Genomic DNA, 24,843 nt, shown 5'->3' with positions numbered 1-24,843 from the left:
ACGCAACGCATCTTTCAACTTTTTCACAAATTGCAATATTAGTGGAAGGTTATTCTTCATGTGTACGAAAATATTTTGCCAAAAAATAGAAAAGAAGTTTGTTTGAATAGTCATTTTAGTTTGAGTTTTGAATCTATTTCATCTCCTCGAATTTGAACATTGGATTTGAGCAAACAAGAGTATTTCAAAAGAAAAAAATCTCCATTATCAACGTCCTCACTCTTTGAGTCTACACCAAAGAAGTTTTCTTACCTCTAGAGTGTGACAGAAGATTCACTACATATCTTGATTCTTAAATTTACTTTCAATGCTGAACTTAAAGACAGCTGATCTCCTGTTGCACTTTTAATGTGTGTAAACTTATTTGGTATGGGCAGTATCTACCCAAATATCGAGCCTTACTTGCTCTCACTCCAGGCCATCTTTCAGAGGTAAACAACTTATTTCCTTTCAAACTTTTATTGAATGGTTGGTTTATATTCTTCAATAGAGTTTTTGCTCCCCCGCAAAATGTGTAAAAATAGAGATAGCTTATTATCTGAATGACATGTTCCTTTTTCCACTTTGTCTTATTCTGGAAGTGTTTATGTCTAAACTACACATCACACAAAAAGCTCTTCCAATTCTCAGCTCAATGAGCTTTTCAGAGTTCATTCTGGTCAATTGAAGGATAATTCAAGTGCTATAGTGGAATGCAGTATTCTCTCTCTGCAGCAGTTCTCAAGAGACTAGAGGATTCATCCGTCAAGGAGAAAGATCCAGTATACAGAAGGGAAAATACATTTACCTAGTAGGGGAAGGGGCCAGTGCATTTATCTGTTATGTAGAAGACTGCTATTGAGAGAGAGCACTTCGTAGGAAACATTTTATAACCAAGCTCCGTAACTGTGTCAATAATGTATTGTGATTTCAATCAGATATAGCAATGATTGCGTTAACTGTAAAGTAAAGAAATCACACAATTTACCGACTTAGAAATTCGGTGTGTGTGCACAATGCACCACAGTCAATTATTACAAGAAGCATTTATGACTGGTTCAGTAAAAAACAAATTGAAGTTACTTTTCCATCCTTTCTCCATCCATTACCAATTACTGAATTAGAATGAGTTTTAAAATGTGGCTCCCAGGTGTAATATTTTACTCATCTTGTATATATACAGTTCAAACACATTTTTATCAACTTCTGTCTCAGCTTCTCTTCCCCTCTTTCTCAGTAGTTTATTTGTTTTGGATTCTCTTTCTCGTGAGAGACTTGAACCAAATTCTTTCTATCCTTTTACCTAAAATATGTAAAAAAAATTACTCTTAATACAGTCTCTTTTTCATTGCTTTACTGCATCAAGCAAATTACATGGTACATTATCTCATGTACACTTTAAGAGAGAAAAAATAATGCCATGACTATTCCATCACTCTGTCAATTCCAAGTTATCTTGAATTTTTCTGCAACGCCAGGAACTCTCAAACAATGACATTTTTAATGAAGCCCCACAAAAATTCAAAACTCATCCAAAAAAAAGTGCTCATTTGGAATGCGTAAATACTATTTTAGAAATCATTGTTTGAATATCAGTCACTCTCTACTCTTCCTATATTTCTACTCTGTGTGACTTTCTTTTTGTTCTTCTAATCTGTTTAATGTAAATGTATGATATTTGCACTAATGCATAAGTAGATAATTTGTGTACTAAATAAAAAGATTGGATTACTCCAACTTGTTTACTGCAAGGATTAGATGTTTGACTCCTAAAAAAGGATATTAGAACAATGGAAAGCATTCAGTTCTAAAGTAGTGAGTTGACACTCAGAGAGTGAACCTCAAGAATGTGAAGGAGCTCAGTAATGCAGAGGGTTTGAATTCAAAATGTGAGTGTTTCTTTATGGTTGCAATGCTACGTGTTAGTGTTGCCAAAGAAGCTGCCCTTATTAAGGGTTATGTGTCTAAAAGAAAAAGACCTTGAAGCTGAATGCTTTCTGCTGATTAATCATCTATTTATAAAAGTAAAATTCCTCACTTGTGTTTAATTCTGTCATACTTAAAACTGTGGATGTAAATCAGACAACCAGACCTCTGGAATGTGTGTTTTTTTTTGTTTTATAAATTGTTAGCTTTATCCCAGGGCTTAGTGTCTCTTGAGTCATTCCATCTTCAATAGAAGCTACCTCCCTCCTCTTCCTATGGAGCAAAAGTGAAAAAGGAACCCGTATGAAACATTAACAATTTTCTCCTCTGTTAATTCATAACTGTCCTCATAACAAAAAAGTAAACTTTGATTATGCAGTTCAAGTGAGGTCGCATAAAGAAAAACCAGATAAGAGAATCAGCTGTGATTTCAGCTCCCTATTGTTCTCCATTGGGTTCAAGGCACCATTTCCTCAAATATACCTCTGAGTAAAGCATGGTTCTTCTAAAACGTTTGAGGCACCAATCCAAATTTTGAACGTGAGATGGTGCTCTTTCTGATCATGGATTTTCCGCTTACATGGATAACAATGAGATAGCGAGCGCAAACCACCTCTACCCTTTCTTCTACCCTCAACGTTTTTTTTTTTTTAATTTTCAATAACAATCACTGCTCAAATGAATGCGTTTCCAATCAAAGAATAAATTAAAGTTTCTTGTTTAAAATTTGTTAACACAGGCATGAAAAAGTGAGAGTTATTTTCTTTTCGACCATAATTTCAAAGAACATCTATGCCAATGACAATCTTTTCTGATGAAACTGACATATTGTTTTACAAGTGGTTTAACGTGATTAAACTGTACATGTTTCAATCACTAATTTTTTTTTCAATTATTCAATCGTAAGAGGAATGAGATAGGGCAGAGGAGTAGATTAATTTTGTACTTCAATTAGTTCCTACAGCTTGTTTTTATGCAGGTACTTACTTGATGTTTGTATATTTTTTAAAAAGAAGTGTTTTCAAACCTCTCTTTTTTGTGAATGGAACTATAACTCTCTAAATCTGTATTAATTGCTGTTTTTGATGTTTATCATACATCAGATCTCTTCAGTTGAACAAGGAAAGACTTGAATCTTTTAATCGGTTCAACTATAGGTGGTCAGTATTTCTACAGCTTCTACATTCTTAGCATGTGAATGATACCTATCAGTTGTTAAGCTAGTGTATAGTTACCTACTTTCTTCTCTTTTTTTCCTATGTGTGTAGCTCTGTATTTTTCCAAGACCATGTGAATCTTGAAGGTTTGAGACATGTAAGAAAATGCCCATTTTTACAAGTGTGAACTAATATAGATAAAAAATGAAAACGTTTAGTAACCTTTTTTAAACAACACTATTCAAACAACAAAATTTTAAAAAAATTGACAGTTTTTTTTCTTTTTGGTGCCATGTGGTATGACTTATATGTAAGTACATCATGAGTTGATACGAATTTAAGATAAAATTGGGTTGCTGGAGGTGTGTGCAACCATTACATTGTGCAAAACTTCTTTATTTGTTCAGTCCATTAATCCTAACCAATGCTGTAAATTCCAGCATCTATCATAACTTCAGATGATTACCATGTGCTTGAAAGGCATTGGAGAATCTTTAGAATCTCTACCCTGAATATGAGCCTAAAGGTTCCTCCTTCAGAACATGTTTGAATATCTAGATCTTTTTAACTGATGTCATGTAAGTACAATTGTGAATTCCGGAAATTATTAGACTTTGAAAGAGACCTTAAATCCCTCAGTCATAGCAAACAAGCAACTAAGTCAATATGACACATGCAACTTACCTCTGAAAAATTCTTCTCTCCCCTCTTTTGGGGGAAGAAGTATAACTGAGCCCCTCACAAAGGTACAAGGTACATGTATCGTCAACTAATTACCTCAAGATTACCCTTTTACCTCTAACGCCTTTGTCATCGCATTGTCCGCTGTTTCAATAAACCTTCAAGTTTACGGCCATTTTTACATGTGTAATATACTTCATTTAAATTCTCATGTATATGTCAGGGAAACATCTTGAAATCACATATTTTTCATGTAAAAAACATTTTACCACACTTGGAAAATGCATGGACCACTATAAAGCCTAAAGATAGGGTTTTCAATGTAAATGTGCCTTTTTTGCTTCGTTTCTGTGTTAGCTTTTCTTTTCCATTTACGTCTCGTCCTTGTATTTAATTCTGAGTTTATTTGCTTTTCCCCCCATTTTGTATTGCATCTTCAAAATTCTATGAGTTATTTGCTGACTTTTGGTTTCTCTGTGCATGCATTTACCAACTTAATCTAAAAATCAATTGCGTCTTCAGCTGTTGTTTTTTGTTTTGTTTTTTTTTCAAAACGTTTTATTGCAATGATCAAAATGCTGGAAAAATATTTTAAACTGAGCTTGAATTAACTAAAAGGAGGAAAATCATTTAAACCGTTGAGTACCTTGAATTGAGCGGTTACATATGTGTGGGGGATTTGAAATTTAAATACTTTTTTTGCCATTCATACCCATGCATTAATTCTTTGAAAGTTACTTTTGTCAGATAGTAAATGGCCTTGAAAAAATGGCTTCCTCCTTCAGTCGGAAAGTACGGAAATCTTAGTCAATATTATAGCAGGAAGAATTCAAAAAACAAATTCAGAAGACAGAACCTTTGCTCTGAAGTTTATCGTTAATTTTTGGTCAGTTTAGTAGCTCACATTTTTTCAGCAGGCAATAAAATATTGTTTGGTTTTGTACTGATACTCAGTTTAAAATAAAACTTCAACTCACAACTGTATAAAAGCAATAAAAAGTACTTGCACATTGTTTCAGTTTATTTCCTTTCAAGATTTGTGTAAGTTTTAATATTCAAAGCTGTAGACTGCTTTCTCACCACCCAGGCCTTTGAAAAGTTTTCAGTAAAAATGAAAAGTGTCCTATATTCATACATCATTATGTATGAATATGGCTGCTATTTACCTCAATGTTATTCCTTAATTTTTGCGGCAAAAATTATATATTCTAGCTCTCAACTCTTGACATTGCAGAAAGTCTGCTGAGTGTTGAAAAACAAGATTTCCAAAATATAATCGAAGCTAGTAGCTAAAATAAAACTTGTCCCTCAGCAGAAAAAAACTTGACTAAAAAAGCTGAGTCAGATGTTCAAAATATAAACCTTTGGCTTTCACAGCAATAAAACAACTTGGCGGCCTAAAATTATTGTCAATTGCAGTTTTGTGTTGGAACATTGATATTTCATAACACTATTGACGAAGGTTCTAAAATTTATTGTTTAGCTCTTTGAGGAAAGAAGGATTTTAATTAATGTTATCTCGAAGAAGTGAGCAGCAAACCTTTTTCTCTTTTCTTTACTGTTAAGGCAGCTGCTGTAACTAAGAGAAATTAATTTGTGCAGTCTTTTTTATTGTTTTTATCACATTCAATCACTATATATTCCTCTCAAAACTGATCAATCAGTGTTCATAGTATTGATAGTTTTAGCACTGAACAATCCTTCAGGATTACGATTATTCTCGGTAGCTGTATCATGACTAGATCAAGATTTGAGTCTTGATTTCAAGCCATTTTTCGTTAAAATTTCCCATTTTTAAGAGCATGAGTATTTACAGAACTCTTCTCCCTTAATGGGCCTGTTGCAAACTTTTGCTAGAGCAAAACTAAGAGTTGTTTCCTACAGATAATGCCTCAAAAATCACGATGAGCGCATCGGCAAAGTCTGAAATGCACTCATAACTTCACAATCTGCGTAAGAAATTTGCGTTATTTTGAGCTTCCCGCTTCGAAAACGATACTACGGTACAGGTGAACATTTTGTTAGAGGAGTCGTTCCATTGGCGACAATACTCATCATGGCCGACGCCAGTCCGCCAAAACACGTGTGATGGGACGAGATAACACTTGAACAGGATTAAACCATATAACAATCGGCGTGTTTACGTTCATATTTTCCTCGCCCGCCTTAATTGACCTTGAACTCTCCTCGAATTACGCGAGGAACTGCGCAAGCGTCGGCCATGATGAATATTGCCGACAATGAAGCGACTCCTCTAACAAAATGTTCACCTGTGCAGTAGTATCGTTTTTGAAGCGGGAAGCTCAAAATAACGCAAATTTCTTACGCAGATTGTGAAGTTATGAGTGCATTTCAGACTTTGCCGATGCGCTCATCGTGATTTTTGAGGCATTATCTATAGGAAACAACTCTTCATTCTGCTCTAGCAAAAGTTTGCAACAGGCCCATTTAATATGCCCAACTATTAGAACTCTCCTAAAATAATGGTGAAAGTTCAAAAACAGAATCTTCTCAAACTACTCTCACCATCTGGGGAAAGTGCAAGAACTATTATGCTCTGCGGTCCATATCTTATGCAATTTCATGAAAATCATACTATCAGGGACAGCAGATACATTCTCACTGTCCTGCCTATTCTGTGCAAACCTATCCTTCATTTAAATACGAACCTCCTCTTATTTCAAGGATTTGGAAGAAATTACTTAATTTTTCAAGCAATAAAAATATTGATTCGTAACTATATGCATACAAGTATATTCTAAGCACATGAAATATTGCCCAAAACTTGATTCTGTCATTGATACAACTACTTTAAACATTTTCTCATAATTTAAACTAAGTGCAGTAAAAATTGTTCTACCTTTCATCCTTTCCACGATTTAACTTAGCAATCCTTGCAAATGTAACACCCAGTCTTTCCATGTCCCAAACTAGGACACCCCTTTTATTCGTCTCATTTCAGTTTGCCTCAATTTCATTATTTTGCATTGACTTCATTTTGTCTATTGTATGAGTCGTCTACCCCCCAAATCTTCACTTTAATAAGTAATACTGACGGTACAGCTAAAAATGACAGCTACGGTTACATTCCGCTGTCCAAAAGTGAAGTTTCTGCATAGCATGAGTAGATGAAAAAGTAAATACACAAACACAAGTGTCTTCATTTCTATTTCTTTCTCAACTTCAAACCTCAATCATATGTTCTTCATTAGAAAAGCCTGTGTCCCTTGGAAACACTAGAATATTAATTTTTACCCTCTGAATTTTGTCTGGCAATTTTTACTGCACGAGAGTCCTTCCATCAGTTAAATTTCTTTAAATCATTGATTCATTAATTTGAAAATAGCCCAATCAATTCTTACAACTTCAATTTTGGAAGAACTACATTGAATATATTTCATTCATTCGTGTTTTAAATGCTATTTTAACACATCTTTCTAAACAAATCTCACTCTTGGGATAAGTAATTAGTTCTTTTAGACTAAAACACTGGAATAGAATTGGGTTGTTTTGAATTAATAGGATTTAATTGTACCTGTTGCTGCTTTATGAGTATGTCATATGCCTAGTTGCTGCAACAATTTTTTGTTTTCATTTTTTTGCAGAAAAAGATCCTGATCATTATCTGCTTGATAATTTTTCTCATCGTTTTAGTTGTCATTTTCGCCACATTTTTTGGATGAATCATCTGCCACGTGATAATGTTGTTATTTAGATACATCGTTTGTTTTCTATTATTTGAACCATTGTATATATTGACTCATAAAGGCCGGTCACATTATCCATAAATCATTTATTGTTAATTATAATCAAATTAAAGTTGTTGATCTGGAGCTATCTATTAGTTTTAATTCTTTACACAAGCTCCTGTTAGCCAAAACATTTTATTGATTAATTTAAGTTAAATTTTAATTCATTACCTCTTTTTTTATTTTGTACAATAAAGCCTATAATACCGGATGCAGAATACATTTAAGTTTGAAATATTTAGCATTTATGTACAGAGAGCTCACAGATTGTTATTGATATAGAAGATATGCTTACTCATTACAATTGTACATTTTTATGCCCTCCCCAACTTCTTAGATTTTTTAATTTGGGCTAAGATTTTTCTAGAATAGTGTTCATTTATTTTTTATTTTTGTGCTGTCACTTGATTTTGATTCGATTTGTTCGTCAAGTCAAACTGAAAAGGCATCAGATGAAGTTAGCTGAAGTTAATAATAAGTTGCATTATGTGCATCTGACTGTTGAAGAGAATCTACATCCTCACTGCACAAGCTTTTTTATCTAAAGAATATTTAGTCGCGTTCCTTGTCATGCACTTCCAGGTTTTCTTTTTGCAACAAATTGAAATTATTTAAATTTTTCAAGAATGAAAAATATACCCAAAAGTTTCCTGAGGTCAGTGACCCGATACCTCTAATGGGGTTTCCCAGTTTACATTTTAGCTATTTTTGAGAACTCTAATGATTTTATTTTAATTAATTATTGTTCCTGATGACATTATCAAACATGTCACTGATAGCATTAATAAAATCATTCACTCTGACATTACTGTTCCTTGCAAAATCATGATCACACGACCGGAAAAAGGTGGTAAGAGTTGTATGCCTAAATCGTGAAATCAATTGATGAGGGTCTCCTAAGTCACATTACTGACAAAAAAAGAGGTTAGATGGAGTCGCTGCGTCAAAAAAACAGAGCTTTTCAGTTTTTAGACATTTTTAAATCAAGTGACAATTCTTTGATCTTGTTCAAACAACCTGTGATTCTTAGTACCAGCAACTGCAATTACTTTAAGAGTCTTGAAGTGCCGACTTTAAGATGAGTGGCTCTAAGCTACCTCATCACTGAGGCTGCCTCCTTTGATAAAATGAAGGTTTGAATCCCTACTTAAAATGTGAGTAATTGTGAATTAAAAATGATTTCTCTATCCTGTGCAATGAAGTAGTCTTAAATAGAATTTCTATAATTATCTTCATCAAATCAGCAGGCCAAAATCAGATGGATGTCTATTATTGGCCCTCTTCCTCTTATCTTTCAAGTGACAGTTTATTTAAAGAATCACCAAGTTCTTGCCTATCTTAGGATTGAAAAAGATTCTTGGAAATTAATTATTGAGTAAATCATAACTTCATAATTTAACTAATAAATATATTTCTCATTTTACTTTCAGAGTCTCTAGTAATCATTAATTATGTTTCATAGGCAACTCTGCCATTCTCTGCTTTCAACTTCCTAAAAGTACCAACATGTCAATTACTATGCCACTAGGCTCGTGTATGTTTTTATTTCTGCAGAATTCTGGTTAAAATTTGTCTGTTCAAGACGTATGTTTCTCTCCTCTGGCCTGAAAGCCTTTAAAGAAATCAGACTGTCTGCAAACTAGGATCCTGATAAATTGTAGGAAGTTCATCAAATTCATCCGAAATGTAGCATTTCTATAAGCACTATTACATCCAAATTTAAAGGGCTTTAGAACTACTGTGATTTTTTTTTATCTAGAAAAAGTAATAATAATACTTAATAAAAAAAAGAAAAAAGACACATTCAAAATACATCGTAAACTGTCCGTATGCTTTTTTAACGCCAGAACATAACAGAGATTTTGAAATGTAACTACAAATACGCAGGTGGTTAATACAGCTTTTTCAATCAGAATATTTTTTCTTCCCTCTTTTTGGATTCTTGTAGAAGCATAAAATGTAGAAATCTAACAGTGAATACAAAGTATTTTTTAATAATGTGTTCAAATTGAAATTTTTATCGTAAGTAAATCAACCTAAAGTTGTCTGGGTTTTAAAGAAAGGAACTGAATACATGGATCATAAATGAAGGAAAATAGGTATGGACCCTAATTCCTCTTGAAGGTCAGAAGAAACAAATTCTAAGTCAAATATTTACTTCCTAAATATATTTCATGAGCTTAAAAGTTTTGGTTGGAGAAAATGTGCTTCTAGACAAGCTTAATACTCAGTTTTCTGGAAAATCTCATTTGGTTCTCCCCTTTTAACCCAGCCCAACAGTGATGATAAACATAGTTATTATCAGCAAAGACATGAATAAAAGAAAACACAAAGATAATAACATTTATGATTAATTGTGTATGAATGAATCTCTGAAGTGACAGTGCCAGTCTCGGGCTTGACATTTTTACAATATACAGCTCAGATTTAGTGAAAAATAATACCGAATGAATCTTAAAAGTCTCATGGTCAAATATGATCAGTTTAATTGAAGAAATTGTCTTTAGTGTCACTGAGGAAAAGAAAAAATGTGTTCTGTGAAGTACTCTTTTACCTCCAGAGTCGGGAATATAGGTGAAAGTAAATCATTTTGGAATGCTGTAGAATGAGCCGAATTTTAAGTGGAACTGACCCTTTAATTCTCTCAACCGTACCTTGTTTCAAAGGAGCCACTACAATTGTAACCTTTAATTCTGAAGAATAATTTTGGTTGACTAGAGTTAGAGATGGGTTGCATCTCTTATTCCCGCATACTCTGTTGTTCCGAAAACCTATTAAATAAATATTTTTTCAATAGTCCATACAAGTAAAATTGTTCAACAGTTTGAGGCATATTGTGGGGCTCCGCTAGGTCTGCTTTGAAAGAAAACTTTCGTTTCAGTAAAAAGCCCGGTTGTCCGTGGTGTGTCTTTCTTTATGGCCAGGTTTCCAGGAAGCTTTCATATTTAACCTTGCGTGTGTATCATAATTTCTCTCGTCTCATATTATCGTAATCATCATTATTGTAAGGGTGTTACATCAAGTTATATTACCTTCTCTGAGCCCCTTAAAAATGTTCAAAAATCGTCACAATTAATTATCTTTCTCTTAATTGAATTTATATTGTGATATTCCATGGATTAGATTACTTCTTTTTATGGTAAACTTGAATATGTACAGTTTAACTTATTTTATAATATAGCATTTTTAGCTAAACTTTAAATTAGCACTACTTAGAAAAATTATTCTACTTTTACTTGTGCAATGTTATAAAGGAATAATCTCTCAATAGATCAGAATTTTATTCACATATTGGTTATGTAATTAAGAAAACGACTGGATAACCAACAAGCCTTATGTTCCAATAAGGTCTCAAGAGCTTCAAATTCAAGAGCAATATGTTTCAGTGAAAAGTATAATGAATAATGATGGACCGTTAATTTTGTGGTATCACTCCATTTACCAAAATGAAGATTAGCCACCAGAACTAACTTGTTTGAACCTTCTTGGTTTTTTTTTTCATTTTAAAGAGTTTGTGAATACAACAATCTTTATAATTATCCTTCAAAACAAATTTTGCAAGATGAGCCATCCTAAAATATATTTGCGGAGGGAAGGGATATTTTTCAATATTTTAGTGAGTTGAATGGCTCTTTCTAAGTTACGTTGTTTATTCTGATTTTTAGTTTCTATCATCACTTTGAAGTATCCAATAATTCAGCGCATGTATTTTATCTGTTAACTCTTTATGATGTAGGAAAGTCTTAAATCATGGTTAAGAAAGATGAATTTGCGCATTGTAATTTGGTAGATTTCAATAGAGTAGGGCCACTTATTCAGGTATTTTGGTCTGCGAGCACCAAGAGAATAAAAACAGAACTTTAAAAAAAAATGAAACCTTTTAGTAAATCATTTATATAATGAAAACCAGTAAGAAATTATTTATTTTATTTTTGACATATGCGTGAAACTAGTGTTGGTCTACAATGATCAGCATCGCCATACAATTGGTGGATTGTTTCTTTTTTTTCTGTGTTCAGGATGATTCAGCTCTTTGCATTGCTTTGAACAGTAGGTTTGGCTTTTTAGTTGAAGACGTAATTCACTAAATTCAAGATCCCCTTCATTTTAATTATTTATTTAATGCCAGGAGGCACTTAAATAGTTTAAAGGAAATGTAGTTTTTGTTTACAGCGTTGAAAGAACGCTACTTATAAATCTTCAAACCTAGAAATTCTTGAATTTTCATGGAAAGTTTATCTGTTTTGCAACAGTTTGAAATGTAATTTAAAAAATTTAAAAGTTTGAAAAACACTCTAAAAAAATTTCATTCATTCCAAAAATTTACTGTTTTCTAATGTGAGCAAGTATCAATAAAGCCACCAATGCCGAATCACTGGAAAGCAAATATATCGAATGTGGAAGTGCGAAACCATTTTCATTCTGGTGTTTCCAAATTTCCGCTTCTATTTTATATTTTTAAAGAGGAAAAAGTCACTTAACAGCTTGGAATACCAATCGAATATTCTGCAAAAGGAGGAGAAAATCGAGGAAGTTTTCAAGTAACGTAATACGTCTTATGCCGTACGTATTATGTCTACTAGTTTTTTAATGAAAAAATAAAGTAGTTTGACAGGAGCTCTACAACCCAAGCAGAGATACTTTGTTATGCAGACTACGCCAACAGAAGCGAAAGCTCCGTAAGAACTAATGTTAACATTTTTCTTCCCGGGGTCGGTCAATCTCCGTACTTATTGAAACCTGATTTGAGGTTAACCTACAAGTATAAAGTTGAAAAGAAACATAAAATTTTAAGCAACTCTACAGTTTGTCTCCGCAATAACAGTAAACAAGTGTAAAAAAATCTCTTATAATTCCTAAAAAGTCTGTTTCCGTTATCATTCGGCCTCTCCAGAACGTCGATATGCTGCAGACGTAAACACACCACTGGACTGTTCGTCCGTACTTACTGATTCAGTTTCCCTTCGATGACATAAAAATGGCGGTGGCTTTTGCCTCTGTAGTCAATCTATGGTTACGCACTTTGGCAATCGATATATGCAAATTTGTTGGAAACTTTTTTTTTAGAAAAATAAAGGGAAATCTAAGGAGGGCTTAACGACTTTGTTATCGCAACATACATTCTGCTATCCATTAACATCACTTCCCCACTCTGCATCAAGCACAAGTAAAGTTATTAGACTATAGTTTCAATGTGCTTCTTCTTGCGTACCTTGTTTTTTCCCAACTGTTCTGGGATCATTTGTAATAGTAGGAATGATCATAGTATATGGCTATTTGACTCTCAAAGAGTATCTCTTTTACAAATAGCAATGTTTTCGGTTCTTTTGCTTGCTACTAGGCTGAGATACATATAACAGCACATCCGTCAGTGAACGAATCTTGCGTTCTCAGTGCTTATCCTTTTAGGATAGGTCTTTTAAGTAAAAATTTCATAACCTGTCGAGTGTTCTAAACTTTTTCGTAGGTTTTAAGCGAGAGCTCTTATTTCTTATTTAATTTTCTTTTTAGTGAGAGATAGTAATAATTGTCTCAATGAGACGGTCAATTATGAGTTATCCTTTGTGCGTAAAGGATTTTAAATTGTGTAGAAAAAATTGGATGAATTCTTTCCAAAGAATATTATCAAGAGAAAAGATCCTATCTTTGTACATATGTATGAAAATTATTTTAAAAAGTTATGTATGTTTCAATTTTTGTTTAATTTTTTGAAATAGTGTTTATTTACAAATTGATGAAGTTTGTGAATACAATATTCTAAAAAAAAAACTCGATACCCTGCTTCATTATTGCTCCTTCATTGGATATACCACCACATGAGTTTTTTGGACTGACTGACCAGTTCTCTTTTCTCTCCCTACTCACGTTTCTCCTTTTTGTCCCTTTTCTTCGTCACTCATTGTTGAAGTCAATTTTCTCCATACACCCTCCTTGAAATGGTGAAGTTTTTAAAATTTATCATGACCACCAGTTTGTATCATAAAAGCAACAACAAAGAAAGCAATTCATCAATGTTAATACTCAGCACCACTGAATCATTTTTTTTTCTTTTCTAAATGATCAGATTTTGTAGGAATCGGAATACATTTTCCAAAGTTGCTGCCACCATCCTACTCAACTAAATTGAATTAATTCTTTGTTTTGAGGTTTTTCTGTTTCTGAAGGATTCTCAACAACTCAGAAGGGGATTCTGTGCAAATCCAATATGACAACCTCTATAATCATATAATTGGTCTTTGTACCCCTAGAGACTTTTACTCAGAAAGATTCAAAGAACAAAAATTTTTCACGGTGTAACTGAGAATTATCGTATCCTTTCCGTGTAATTTACAACATAATAATCAGGGAAAAAACTTAAATTGCGGAATGGTGAAGTTTTAAACGTCTAATAAAAGCTATCACCATTAAATTTTGTCCTCATTTGTACTCATCATTTTTTCCATTTTATTGAATTGAAATTCATTTTCATACTTGTGTTGGATTTTTTTCCCCCGCTACATTATTTTTATCCATTTTTGCAATAATCTTTGTTCATTACCTAATTTCAGAATTCTGCCAGTCTTATCATAATTTTTATTTTGTTAAGTTTTTTGTTCACCTCTCTATTATAAATTTTTCTTCTTTCCTCAATTGATTTGAATTTAGTTAGTTACTCTCATTTTAAGTTCAATTTTTGTTGACATCTGCACTACAAATTTGAGACAAATTAATCCCACTGATAATTTCTATTTTTCATCGAACTTCTCATTTTTATCATTTTTATCATTTCTATCGGTTACATATAAACAGCTTTAAGTCACAACTCAGCGGTTTTTCTTATCATTTTTTCATTCGTGAAAATTTAGTACCTGGCTTGCTTTTTAGCTTTTGCTTGCAGTCCATCTGCTACAGTCCATGTTTTAAAGAATGAACCGTCTAAAAGGGTCTGATATAAAGGATCAGAATATATTTTTCCTATTTAATATTCAACATGAAACATGGTAGCTACTCATTGAAAATATTCTAATCCAACTTATGAGGGAGAAATTAGCGCTTTTTGTATCTGTGAAGTTGAACTGCCGGCTCATTCAAAATCTTCTCGAATCAAAACGAGCTTCAAACCAGTAACTGTGAGCTCTGCAATTAAATAATTTCTGTGCTCTGAATATTTCTTGACAAGTTTAAAAGCTCTGCAAATCAGAAAAGAAATAAAATTTAAATCAAATTGTAAGTTTATCCCCTTCAGTTACTTTTCCTTTAGTTAATTTTGGTTATTTTGCTGGCTGAAAGATTAAATTCACTATTTTTAATGTAAAAGAGAAACGCTAATCGCTCGCTATGAGTATGGCTTTTAGGACATGTTAAAATATAATGGAAAAATAAACAATATAAGTATGAATTTAGTAATTCAATATTGTTGATGATGGTCTGTCTACAGCACTATTTTCAGTATATCTAATTTTTTCTACGTGAAATTTGGTTGCTAACTTGTCTTGTGAAGTTTTGAGCCAATCCGTTCACTGGCCCATTTTCAATTACCATTTTACGTGCCACTATTTTATCCTTTAATGCAATATCCAAAATTCTTTTGTGAGCAGTACCATCAAACGTCATTACAGTAAATCAATTACCTGCTGCCGGATTTCACACTATACTTTTAATTCATTTTCAACTCATAAATGCGTGTACTGCAGTTTTCATCCTTTTAGTCGGGTGTTTAACAATTAGCTCAGCTGCCACAGACCAAGTAATGTTCATTGAATAGTGATGACAATGTCTAACTCTACCATTAAAATAGGTTTTGAAGTTTCATTTAAGTCTCGGTATTGCGCAAATGCGAGCAGAAGCAGTTATGTAATACTCTAATATCATATACTGATTGGTGCTCTAATTTTTCAAGCCTATTTTTCCTATTATTATTTACTTTTAAATGCCTCAATTCTTCTCCCTTTTTCTATCCTTTTCTTCTTATATGATTCATTTCTTTAATTCTATTGTGTGTTTTTTTATTTTTTCTTGTTCTGAGCAGAAGAAAATCATGATAATAATATGTTTGACAATCTTGATTGTTATCCTTGGAGGAGCTGTTTTGAGCAGCGTGCCTCTTCCGTTTTAATTCCAAGTTCTCATCGTCTGTAAGTATTTCCCATTGTATTTTTTAGTTTAATTAATTTTTATACCTTTTGCATACTGATTAAAGGGGGTTTCCTCTCCTTCAGTTACACAAATATCATGAAGAAGGAATTTATGCGAAACATTGACAATTATCAACAATTAGAATTTTATGTGTTCTCTTGATTTATTGCACCTGAAACTGGAATTCAAAGAGAAACAAGCGCCTAAGTTTCTGATCAATTTTCTTTGAAACAAGTAGAGGATTGAATATGTTTCAGTATCGTAAAATTTTACTCGAAACTTTTTTCAACAACTCTCAGGCAGAATTCTTTGGTGCATATCTCATCCACCTAAAATGGATGGCTTCTATAGAAATAAATTTGATTTTTACATCTCCTTTTTATATCATGCCAAAGAAGGAGAAATTTTTCTCTGAACTTTGAACGAGCACAATTTGACAGTGCTCAGGACCCCACTTACGTAGTTTTTTCTCCCCCAACTTTTTTGGTGATGCAATTTTCTCTTTACTTAATCACTTTTATTCTTTTCCAGAATCTATCATCTCTCATTGTTATTTTAATATGTAATGTTCTATCGAACTTGCTGGTCAGCAGAACTTCTAATTTTGGGCTGGCAGCTGAAATTTAGTCATCATGCGTGATTTGGAATTCTCGTTTATGCTTCCTCTAACGCATTTCATCGTTGAATTTTAAAACTTAAAGTATTGGTTTGTAAATTTGATCCTTCAGTTTGTTTTTTTTCTTGTATAGTTGAATTTCCTTATTATTTTAGCAGAGACATTTATCCGTATGTTTTTGTAAATATCCTGTTTAATATATGAATATTTTGCTTGTGAGCATTACGTACACTGTATTTATTAATTTGTATAATACTTATTATTGATTTATCATTATGTATCATTTTTCTTATGAAGGAAATGTGTTTTTGTGTACCTTGCAGTCGTTCATTCTTGAATTTATTGTCTTGACGCTATGTCATTGAATGATCATGTATTCTTTTGTCAAGGAAGTGAAGGTATCGGTATGACACATGATTCCATGTACCTCATTAGTTCCTGTCTTTTTTATCAAAGGTCGGATTTAAATAAATTCTATCTTTTGAAATTTTTACCGACTGTTCTCTGTCCGGGAAAATTTTGCTCACATACTCAAAAGTTGAAAAATCGTCTTTAGATTATGAGTGAAAGACATGACTTGGCAAAGAACCGCAAGTGGCTTATAGAATGTTTGTATTCAAAGAAGGTCAAACTATTGTTTCAAAGAGCAATATTTTTATTGTCTGCTCACTTTTTTGTAGTGAAAAATGAATTTGTAGCACTTTCATCCTCTATATCATAAGAATTGAAGGAAATATTTGGTTAGTTTTTTCTGCTTTTTGAAAGACTAGTCGTAATGAGAATTAATTTTTCCTCTAGTCGTAAGGGCCTTCTCGTTTTATTTCTGTTACATTAGATTCATTGCAGAAGTGATAAGTACTTACATATTTTGTTTGCTTTCCTTATTCATCCATTTTCTTCCAAAGGATAGAAGATATACATTGAGAACTCAGTTTATCTATTCTAAAAATTCATGTACGGTTGCATCAGAGCAATACTATGCTATTAAAAAATAGTGTCAATTTTGTCCTACATATCAATAGGGTCAATGACTGATTTTCTTCGCACACTGACAAAATTTCCTGCCAACTGGTGATGTGGTCTTGTCATCTAAGTACTAAAGGTGTTGAAATTGGAGCTTGTTCAAATTTCCATACTTTCTTGACAGCTTGAAAGATGAGTTTCTGATTCATAGTGTTGCTCTGATGCTGTTATCTATTCAAATTTTTGAAGGGTGTCTAGAGGATCATTTCATTTGTGATACAAAATTCTTTTAATGACATGTTTTAAGTTTTAGTTCTCTGGCACATTTGAGTCGTTTCAATTTTACAAGCATGAAAACAAGAAAAACAATATGTGAATCGTTGGATTCATCATTTGAATTTTATTCTGGCATCTTATAACTGTTATATCATGAATTGCATGGCACGAATAAGATAGTGTGTGTTCCTATCAGCCCCTAGCAATAAAAAACAAATCCAAATGAATCAATAGGGTTGAGCGATGAATCTGCCAAAACTTGTAAATTCTATGTATGTACCAAGAAGACACACAAATGAATCTGTTTTCTGTCCTTAAATGCACAGCATACTAACAAAAAAAAATTGTAAGCCCTTACTGGGCTTAACTTCATTAACCAAATGACATAAGTGGGTCACTCTTAGGGAAGACAGTTTGAAACAGAATACAAGGCCTAACAGCAACTAGATAATATTCTACTTTAATGCAAGCGTTTTATGCAGATGATTGGAAGTTGATTTTAAAGACTTTCCTCACTTTCTGGCAAACTTTAAGACAAGTTGTATGACCTCTGTTTCGAACTTCTTTTTCCAGTTGCCTTTTCCCGTCCTTCCTCTCCTCTCCACCTCCCATCACCCCACAGATAAAAATTTTAAGATTCTAAAAAAAAAATGCCAGCAGTTGTATGGCCTTGCTATTTTAACAAATTATGAAATAACTACCACATTACTTCCATAAATCATCATTTTACGAGTTGTATCTTGCTGTGAACCTGAGGATGCTACCTGATTTTGCTGAATGAGAATTAGATCCAATGTCTTTGAAACCAAATAAATCATGCAAACATCCCCGCTCTCCAGGGCTTTTAAAAGCTTTTTTCTTTTCTTTCTTCAAAAGTGAAATTCTAATTAAGTTATTTGCTTTATTTACTGTAGGTAATTTAAGGACACAAATGAAAAATTTAAGGAGTACCCTCCAAACCTTCTTGATTATAGTCAATTTTGTCTAGTGAGTAATACATACCGAATAGCTTGCAAATAATGTGTAAAGTAAACTTCTAGACTTGTCGTAATAAAAGGTGGGTCTGTGCATAACATTTTTCAGGTGGAAAAATAAGTTAATTATTCTTCTGCAAATACAAAGAAAAATTCTCTTTCGTTGCCTATGTTACTACTTAGTCACCCATGTTCACTTGGCAAGGTTAAGTAAGCTTTGATAAAAATGTCAATTATAATTTTAACTGAGGATTAATCTGTATAGGTGTTTGCCCTGCCTTCAAATTCTACCAATACAGCTTTTTGCACTATATGATCTGCTCGGTTTTGTCACCTTAACGTACGTATTTGAGTGAATATCAGGTTGCCTTGGAGTATTTGCATAAGTAGAGTTCAAAGTTACTTTTCATACTATCTGCCCGTATTTGAGTGAATATCAGGTTGCCTCGGAGTATTTGCATAAGCAGAGTTCAAAGTTACTTTTCATACTATCTGCCCCCTTGAATCACGAGGCGAGTGCTATTTCAGTAATAGCATCAAACAAAACTTGGTTATTTAAATTTATGATCAGCTCTTTTAGTGTAGCTGTATATCATGGATGTAAATTATTTAATTTTGCTGTAAGTTCATTGAATTATTGCAAATACCAAGATTCTTCAGTGGTACGAATTTGATAGGAGTGCTCCTGTCATGTTTGAAAGTGTCAGCGAATAAATCCCCGATTTTTATTCCACCATATCGCATAAGTTGAAAAGCTTTAGAATCAAGTCTTTTAATTCAATCTTTTTTCATTTTTGTTTTTAAATATTAGCTTTCTTTCTTCAATTATGAGTCATTTGGTTTTAAAACAAGAATATCAGTGAGTTTACAGTGAGTTTAGGTTTTCCGGAATTAGAACCATAATTCCATCATGTCCTCACTGTTCACCTTTTCTGTAATCTCCATAAATGTAAAAAGTGTGTCAATGATTTTTTTCAAACTTAGAAGAAATCACTTGTCCGCCCAAATGGTTCTCAACAGTTGAATTTTCATTAATCCTTTATTGCTCTTAGTATCTTTTGCAAATGAGTAGACCTTTCTATTTCTCTAGCAAAATTGAACGAAAAAAAAAAAGAAAAATTATTTTTGGTGATTGGAATGTTTTTAACTTTCAATTTTGCCTTCATCATAGTAGTGCTGAATATTTCTAAAAGATTGGAAGGAAAGATTAGAGATTTGTCCCTCCAACTATAGATCCTCACCTTTCAAGTAGGTAGTGCAATTTTTTAAATTTTTTATAACTTTTAGGAAGAATTACAATTTACTTAAATAGGTAGGTACTTTAAATTTTAAAAAAGGAAAACATGTTAGTTTTCCTTTTAATTTTATTCCTCAAGTGTTCATTTCCATTCTTGCGTTATGTATGTAAATGCCTGTTACCAGTTGATAATGAAACGATACTCTCATTTAGTTTTCATCAGGGCTAGACTTAGGATGTATTAGTAGAAAGATTTGTCTCTACTTTCACTTGCTTAACAGTTAAGTCTTTTCTGTAACAATTTAACAGCTGAAAGGAATTCACAGTTGACACGGATTCTATAATTTTTCAAGGGTCACCTTTTGAAACTGCAGAAAAATCTGCTCACTGCTTGCTTGTTTTTTTCTCTTTTTGATAAGTACCTATGAGAAAAACGAGACGATTAACACTCTTTTTTCCAATCTGATGAATTTCTACACCTGATGAGGGCTTGTCTTGGCTGCTCCTTGTCAAAAGAAGACCTATAGAAAATCAACAGACCCTAGTATTTTTTATTCGCTCTATTCACTGTGAAAAAACACTCAAAAAATTGAGGACAAACGCTATTAAAATTTCTCCTCTTTTTCCAACACACCTCAGTACTGCTTTCTGACATTTTGGCGAGGCTGAGTAGGTCGTAGCTCTAATGCTGACCGCTCACAGTTGATAACTTACGAGTTCAATTTTTTGTCATCAGACATCTTCTCTTGCTTTTTTACTAATTCCTCTCCTTTCCCACCAGCTTTTAAACTGTTAACAGCATACACTAAAGTTTCCAGGAAAAAGAGAAATATTAAATGCTTCTCTAAGTAATTTTGGATGCTGAATTTGTTACTAATGTAAGATTAATGCATAGAGTCTCTGTTATTCCAGCTGATGGGACACAATTTCATAATTTGTGATCTAAAAATCAGGCAACATTCCAATTTCGAAACTTGATAAAGATAAAGTTGTTGAATCATTGAAGGAAAATATTTTACTTTCAAAATGTTACATCATCCTAATTTCAAAGAATCATAGGAAAATTTATATTTTACATTTGAGGAGAAGTTTTCTTTCATTATTTCCCAATTCCACATCGCTTTTTGAGCAATGTGCTGAATTTTATGGATTAGAAAGTCACTAATCGATAACATCATAAGTTTTAATGGCACACATCAAAGGCCCACTCGATTATTAACCTTTCAACATCAAGATGAATTTAAGTGATCCAAGTTAAAAACTGCCTCTATGCTGCACTGCTACATGGTCCATGCCTTTAAAAGAAAAGACCTTGTCCAGTGGTCCATTTTGCAACGCTGTGGCTGATCTTTTTCAAAATCACTTGGGTTCACCTTATGGAAAGTAGTTTCAAAGATGCAAATCAACAGTCCAGCCTTGAATTTGAAACCAAAGTACAATTTTGATTCACACTAAGTTTTGAAACGGTATGCAAGAAGTTAAAACTGTTAAATCTTTATGCATTTCACATGAGATACATCAGATTCTTCTTTTAAGTTCTTCTAAAAGTTTTGAAATACTCTCTATAGCTTCCAGAAACTTGACTGCTCAGTTAGGCTTCATAGGAAAAAGAAAAAAGCCAGCCCCCTGAACACACATGGAAGAAAGTTCGTCTGAATTTATAATCAGGATCAGTTAATGAATCTGAAGTTTCTCAATCAAAACACAAATCTTTAAATGTTTCTTGTACTCATAAGACTATTTATCAGGTAGTTCCGTTAAGTGAAATTCGCTTTCACTCTTCTTTGCTATAGTAGATGATTAATTAGTGACTTCATCAACCAAAGTGCTAAAATTTATCTTGTTACTTCAATAAGACCTAAGCAGCGATCCAATCATAGCTTCATACTCACTAATGTACCGAAAATGTTTAAAATAAAATCAATGATCTGAGCGAAACAAGCACTTACTGAAGCAACACAAAACTTGTTTTTTCGTCTAAGTTTCACCTGAAATGTATCGAACATTTCCAAAACCAACTTGTAAGTGAGATATAAGCTCTTTTAGGGTATGTCAATTCAAACGTCCTCTTGCCCAAAAACCATTAGCTGCTTTAGTTGGCATGCTCACTGAAATAATTTTGGCATTTTTTATTCTCATAGGATTTTCCAAGTGTTTTGATTTTTCCAAACAAGTTAACAAATTCTTGTCTCCTGCACAAAGGAACGCACCTTGATTGCCCTGCTTCATTATCTCTTACTGCCACTTTATTTTTTAACGAATTTGCCTGAAATGATCAGGGATATTTCCTCTTGCTTTTAGGATATACACTAAAATTCTCAGACAAATTAGTGTGATGGTTCTCCTATAAAAAATAAAATGTTCTTAGAAGTACTGAAACAGTGCAGACAAGACACGTCCCTTCATGCAGGAAACTATGAACTATGATGTCTCGGCGAAAAAAGGAAAGTTTTTCCGGGTGATTTTCAACATGCTTAAATTTACTATCAGCTACCAACCAGAATTAGTGCATCAATTTGACTTATTCTGTGGATGAAAAATTTGATTTGACTTGTTTTAATGTACCTAATCTATAAATATCAATTTCTCCTCTAACTGCTGATTTCGGTTTTCAGTAGGTATGTCCACTATGTCTCATTCAAAATTTTGCGGAGGAAGTATTTGCAGTGTCTCAGTTCTTATTATGTGCAGTGATTCACACTATAGGCACTCAGTGCTGTCGCACTCCACTGCAGATGTAAATCATTCTGAAATGCTCATTTCCTTACAGACTTTAAAACCATCACAAAATGTACTCATCAATTTAGATGAGTGCAAACTTTTTCTTCAACTCAGCTCAGCTTAGCTCAGTCATCGATTGTTACATTTACTTCCTGTCTAACATTTCCTCAGCCATCGCTAGCTTCCAGTAGAATTGAAATGCTTCTTTCATACTCATTCAAAATTTCAGAGGCAGCTGTATTCATAAAGATTTGAGTTGAGGAAATGAGCAATTCACCCTAAAGCCTTAACGCTGGCACACAAAGTGACATACTGTAAAAAAATTTCCCAGGTGACGGTCAATTGCCGAGTTCTTGTCTGTCACTCGAACTAGGTGATAAGGGAAATTTTGAGGAAAAGAATTCCCACTTTCGTTGATGCTAAGAGTAAAGCTCATTCAGAGCAGAGAGAGGAACTCAACAGCAGCCCGACACCCAAGACTACTCTTATGGTATACCAGCAATATTGCTCTAGTGTGTGTTGTTCATTCTCTGCAGATAATACTCTTCTGATTTACTCAAAAGAGGAGAGTGGTTTGATAGAGCTAATTATTTATCAATTCATTTCATACCCTAGCTGGACAAGAATCTTCGTAAGAAGCTAAGCAATAGTAAGATTATTGAGGCGATCAATTGTGCACAATAAACTGTCCGAACTCGGAGTTTTTGTCTTTCCTACAATTATTGTCTCAATAGAGTCGATTTTGTATTTATGTATAAATTTAAAGCTGGAATTTTTTGTTGCTGTTCGCTCACTTTCTAACCTGAGGAGACTTCAATGATTGTCTAGCAAACGAAAGTTGATCTAAAGAAGGAAAAACAAGGCATTGAGTCTATTCAACCCAACAAAAAGAGTGCAGTGACTAGAATCTCGGATATGAGGAAAAACAAAGGAGCAGAATGAAAGTTGATTGTAAAAATGCGCCCAGCTATAAAAAGTACTTAGCATGAATTTTTCCAAGCAAAATGCATTATTTTTAAAGTATTTTCAGGCTTGCACAAGTATGAGTTGATTAGTGCAGATCATTGCCTCCAATTCATCACAAGAAATCGGGTTTTTGATTTATGGAAAGAGACAACCCATAAGGCATTACTTAATGGAAAAGTTAAAGTAAGAAGGTATGAACTGACCTTGTTTGTCCCTTGTCAATGAGTTCCTTTGCATATTAGGATTTCTCGAGCGCATTTAAATATTTGAAAAATTTAAAGGCAATAAAAGATTCATTTCGTGTGTGACTTTTGATTTTTTTTTTTTTTTTTTTTTTTTTAATCTATTTATTTAATTATTTATTTTTGTTTTTCGATATCCATAACAATAGAACCTGCAACTGGTCAGCTATGAGCCGTGAAGATTCGAAAAACATTTATTACCGCTCTCGCTATTTCCTTCTCACTATTTCCTTTTGATCTGTCTTTGTAAGTATAGGTGTCCTGTATCCTCGGGTTGAGAGTAAGAGTGCAGCAGCCATAAATTTCCTGTCCTTCTATCAATTTGTAATTACGTTGCAACGTGTATTATTCATGCATATATTATTGTAAATATGTTTAATTTTATATTGTTACTTATGTTTCTCTGTTTGTTATTTTGCTGTTTTACAAAAGTCATTTCTCCTACAGGCTAAAATTTTAAAAGTTCTCTTGTTGTTAGACAGTTTTAGTTTGAAAACACATTAGGCAATAAATTATATACTATCAATAGACCTCCATTTTATTATTTTTGTAATTTTCTCTTGCATGTTTATTTTACTGAATGATTAAAATTTCATAATAAGCGTCTCTGAAAGGTCATAAGTCATTGAAAATTAATCCTAAGCTTCTTTTCATTACTCTAACTGGTACACATCTTCATATTTTATGATATAAAATCGAGTTTAAGAAGAATTATTGCAGCACAGCATTTACCCTTGTCCTTTATTGAATAAAATCAGGAAATGGTAAAGAAATTCCGGTGTATTTTTTCCCTTCACTACACAGGGGGTTGAATACGAATTTTTTCAGAATCATTAGAGGTTAGTTGGGATATTCTTGTACGGTAAAAATGAAGAACATTCGTTCAGATCACATCAAAAACATTTTTATCTCCTGAAGCTCCACATTGAGCACAATCCTCTCTAATTTCACAGTTTTCCGGTTGATTTTGAGTTTCCGCAATGACTAGTGAAAATGCCTTGGTTCAACAGAAAAGAAGGCTTTTCAGCAAACATGAGCTCAATTAGAGAACCTTCTGAGGCTCTGATATTATTTGAAACTATTGATATTATTATTGATTATTATATTAAATTAATTTTCTAAAAATTGCTGTTTGCTGAAAATGGCCGAGTTTCTCAATTGTTATGTCCTAAAAAAAACGACTGAAATCCGACATAAATGAGCGTCAAACATCACTGTCATGGTAGTGTTTCCAAAAGGTA

At 33.0% G+C, this 24,843-nt stretch overlaps 1 protein-coding gene across 8 annotated transcripts in view; it reads left to right on the top strand.

The window, feature by feature from the left end:
* Positions 1 to 24,132, top strand: part of LOC109040750 (syntaxin-1A) — a 114,875-nt gene extending 90,743 nt beyond the window's left edge. For 4 of the 8 annotated variants that reach the window (XM_019056783.2, XM_072300638.1, XM_072300634.1 and 1 more), the window contains exons 9-10: positions 15,501 to 15,606; positions 16,139 to 24,132. In XM_019056783.2, the coding sequence (XP_018912328.1) occupies positions 15,501 to 15,587 (87 nt within the window). In that variant the 3' untranslated portion in view covers positions 15,588 to 15,606; positions 16,139 to 24,132. Of the gene's footprint in view, positions 1 to 7,348; positions 11,399 to 15,500; positions 15,607 to 16,138 lie in introns of those variants that run through there. The other 4 variants (XM_019056786.2, XM_072300636.1, XM_072300635.1 and 1 more) reach the window with 2 other exon arrangements.
* The last annotated feature ends 711 nt before the right edge of the window (positions 24,133 to 24,843 follow it).

This window comes from Bemisia tabaci, chromosome 5 (genome assembly GCF_918797505.1).
Source record: "Bemisia tabaci chromosome 5, PGI_BMITA_v3".
Taxonomy (NCBI): domain Eukaryota; kingdom Metazoa; phylum Arthropoda; class Insecta; order Hemiptera; family Aleyrodidae; genus Bemisia; species Bemisia tabaci.
The sequence above is the reverse complement of the archived record's forward strand: the minus strand, read 5'-3'. Positions and strand labels throughout refer to the sequence as shown.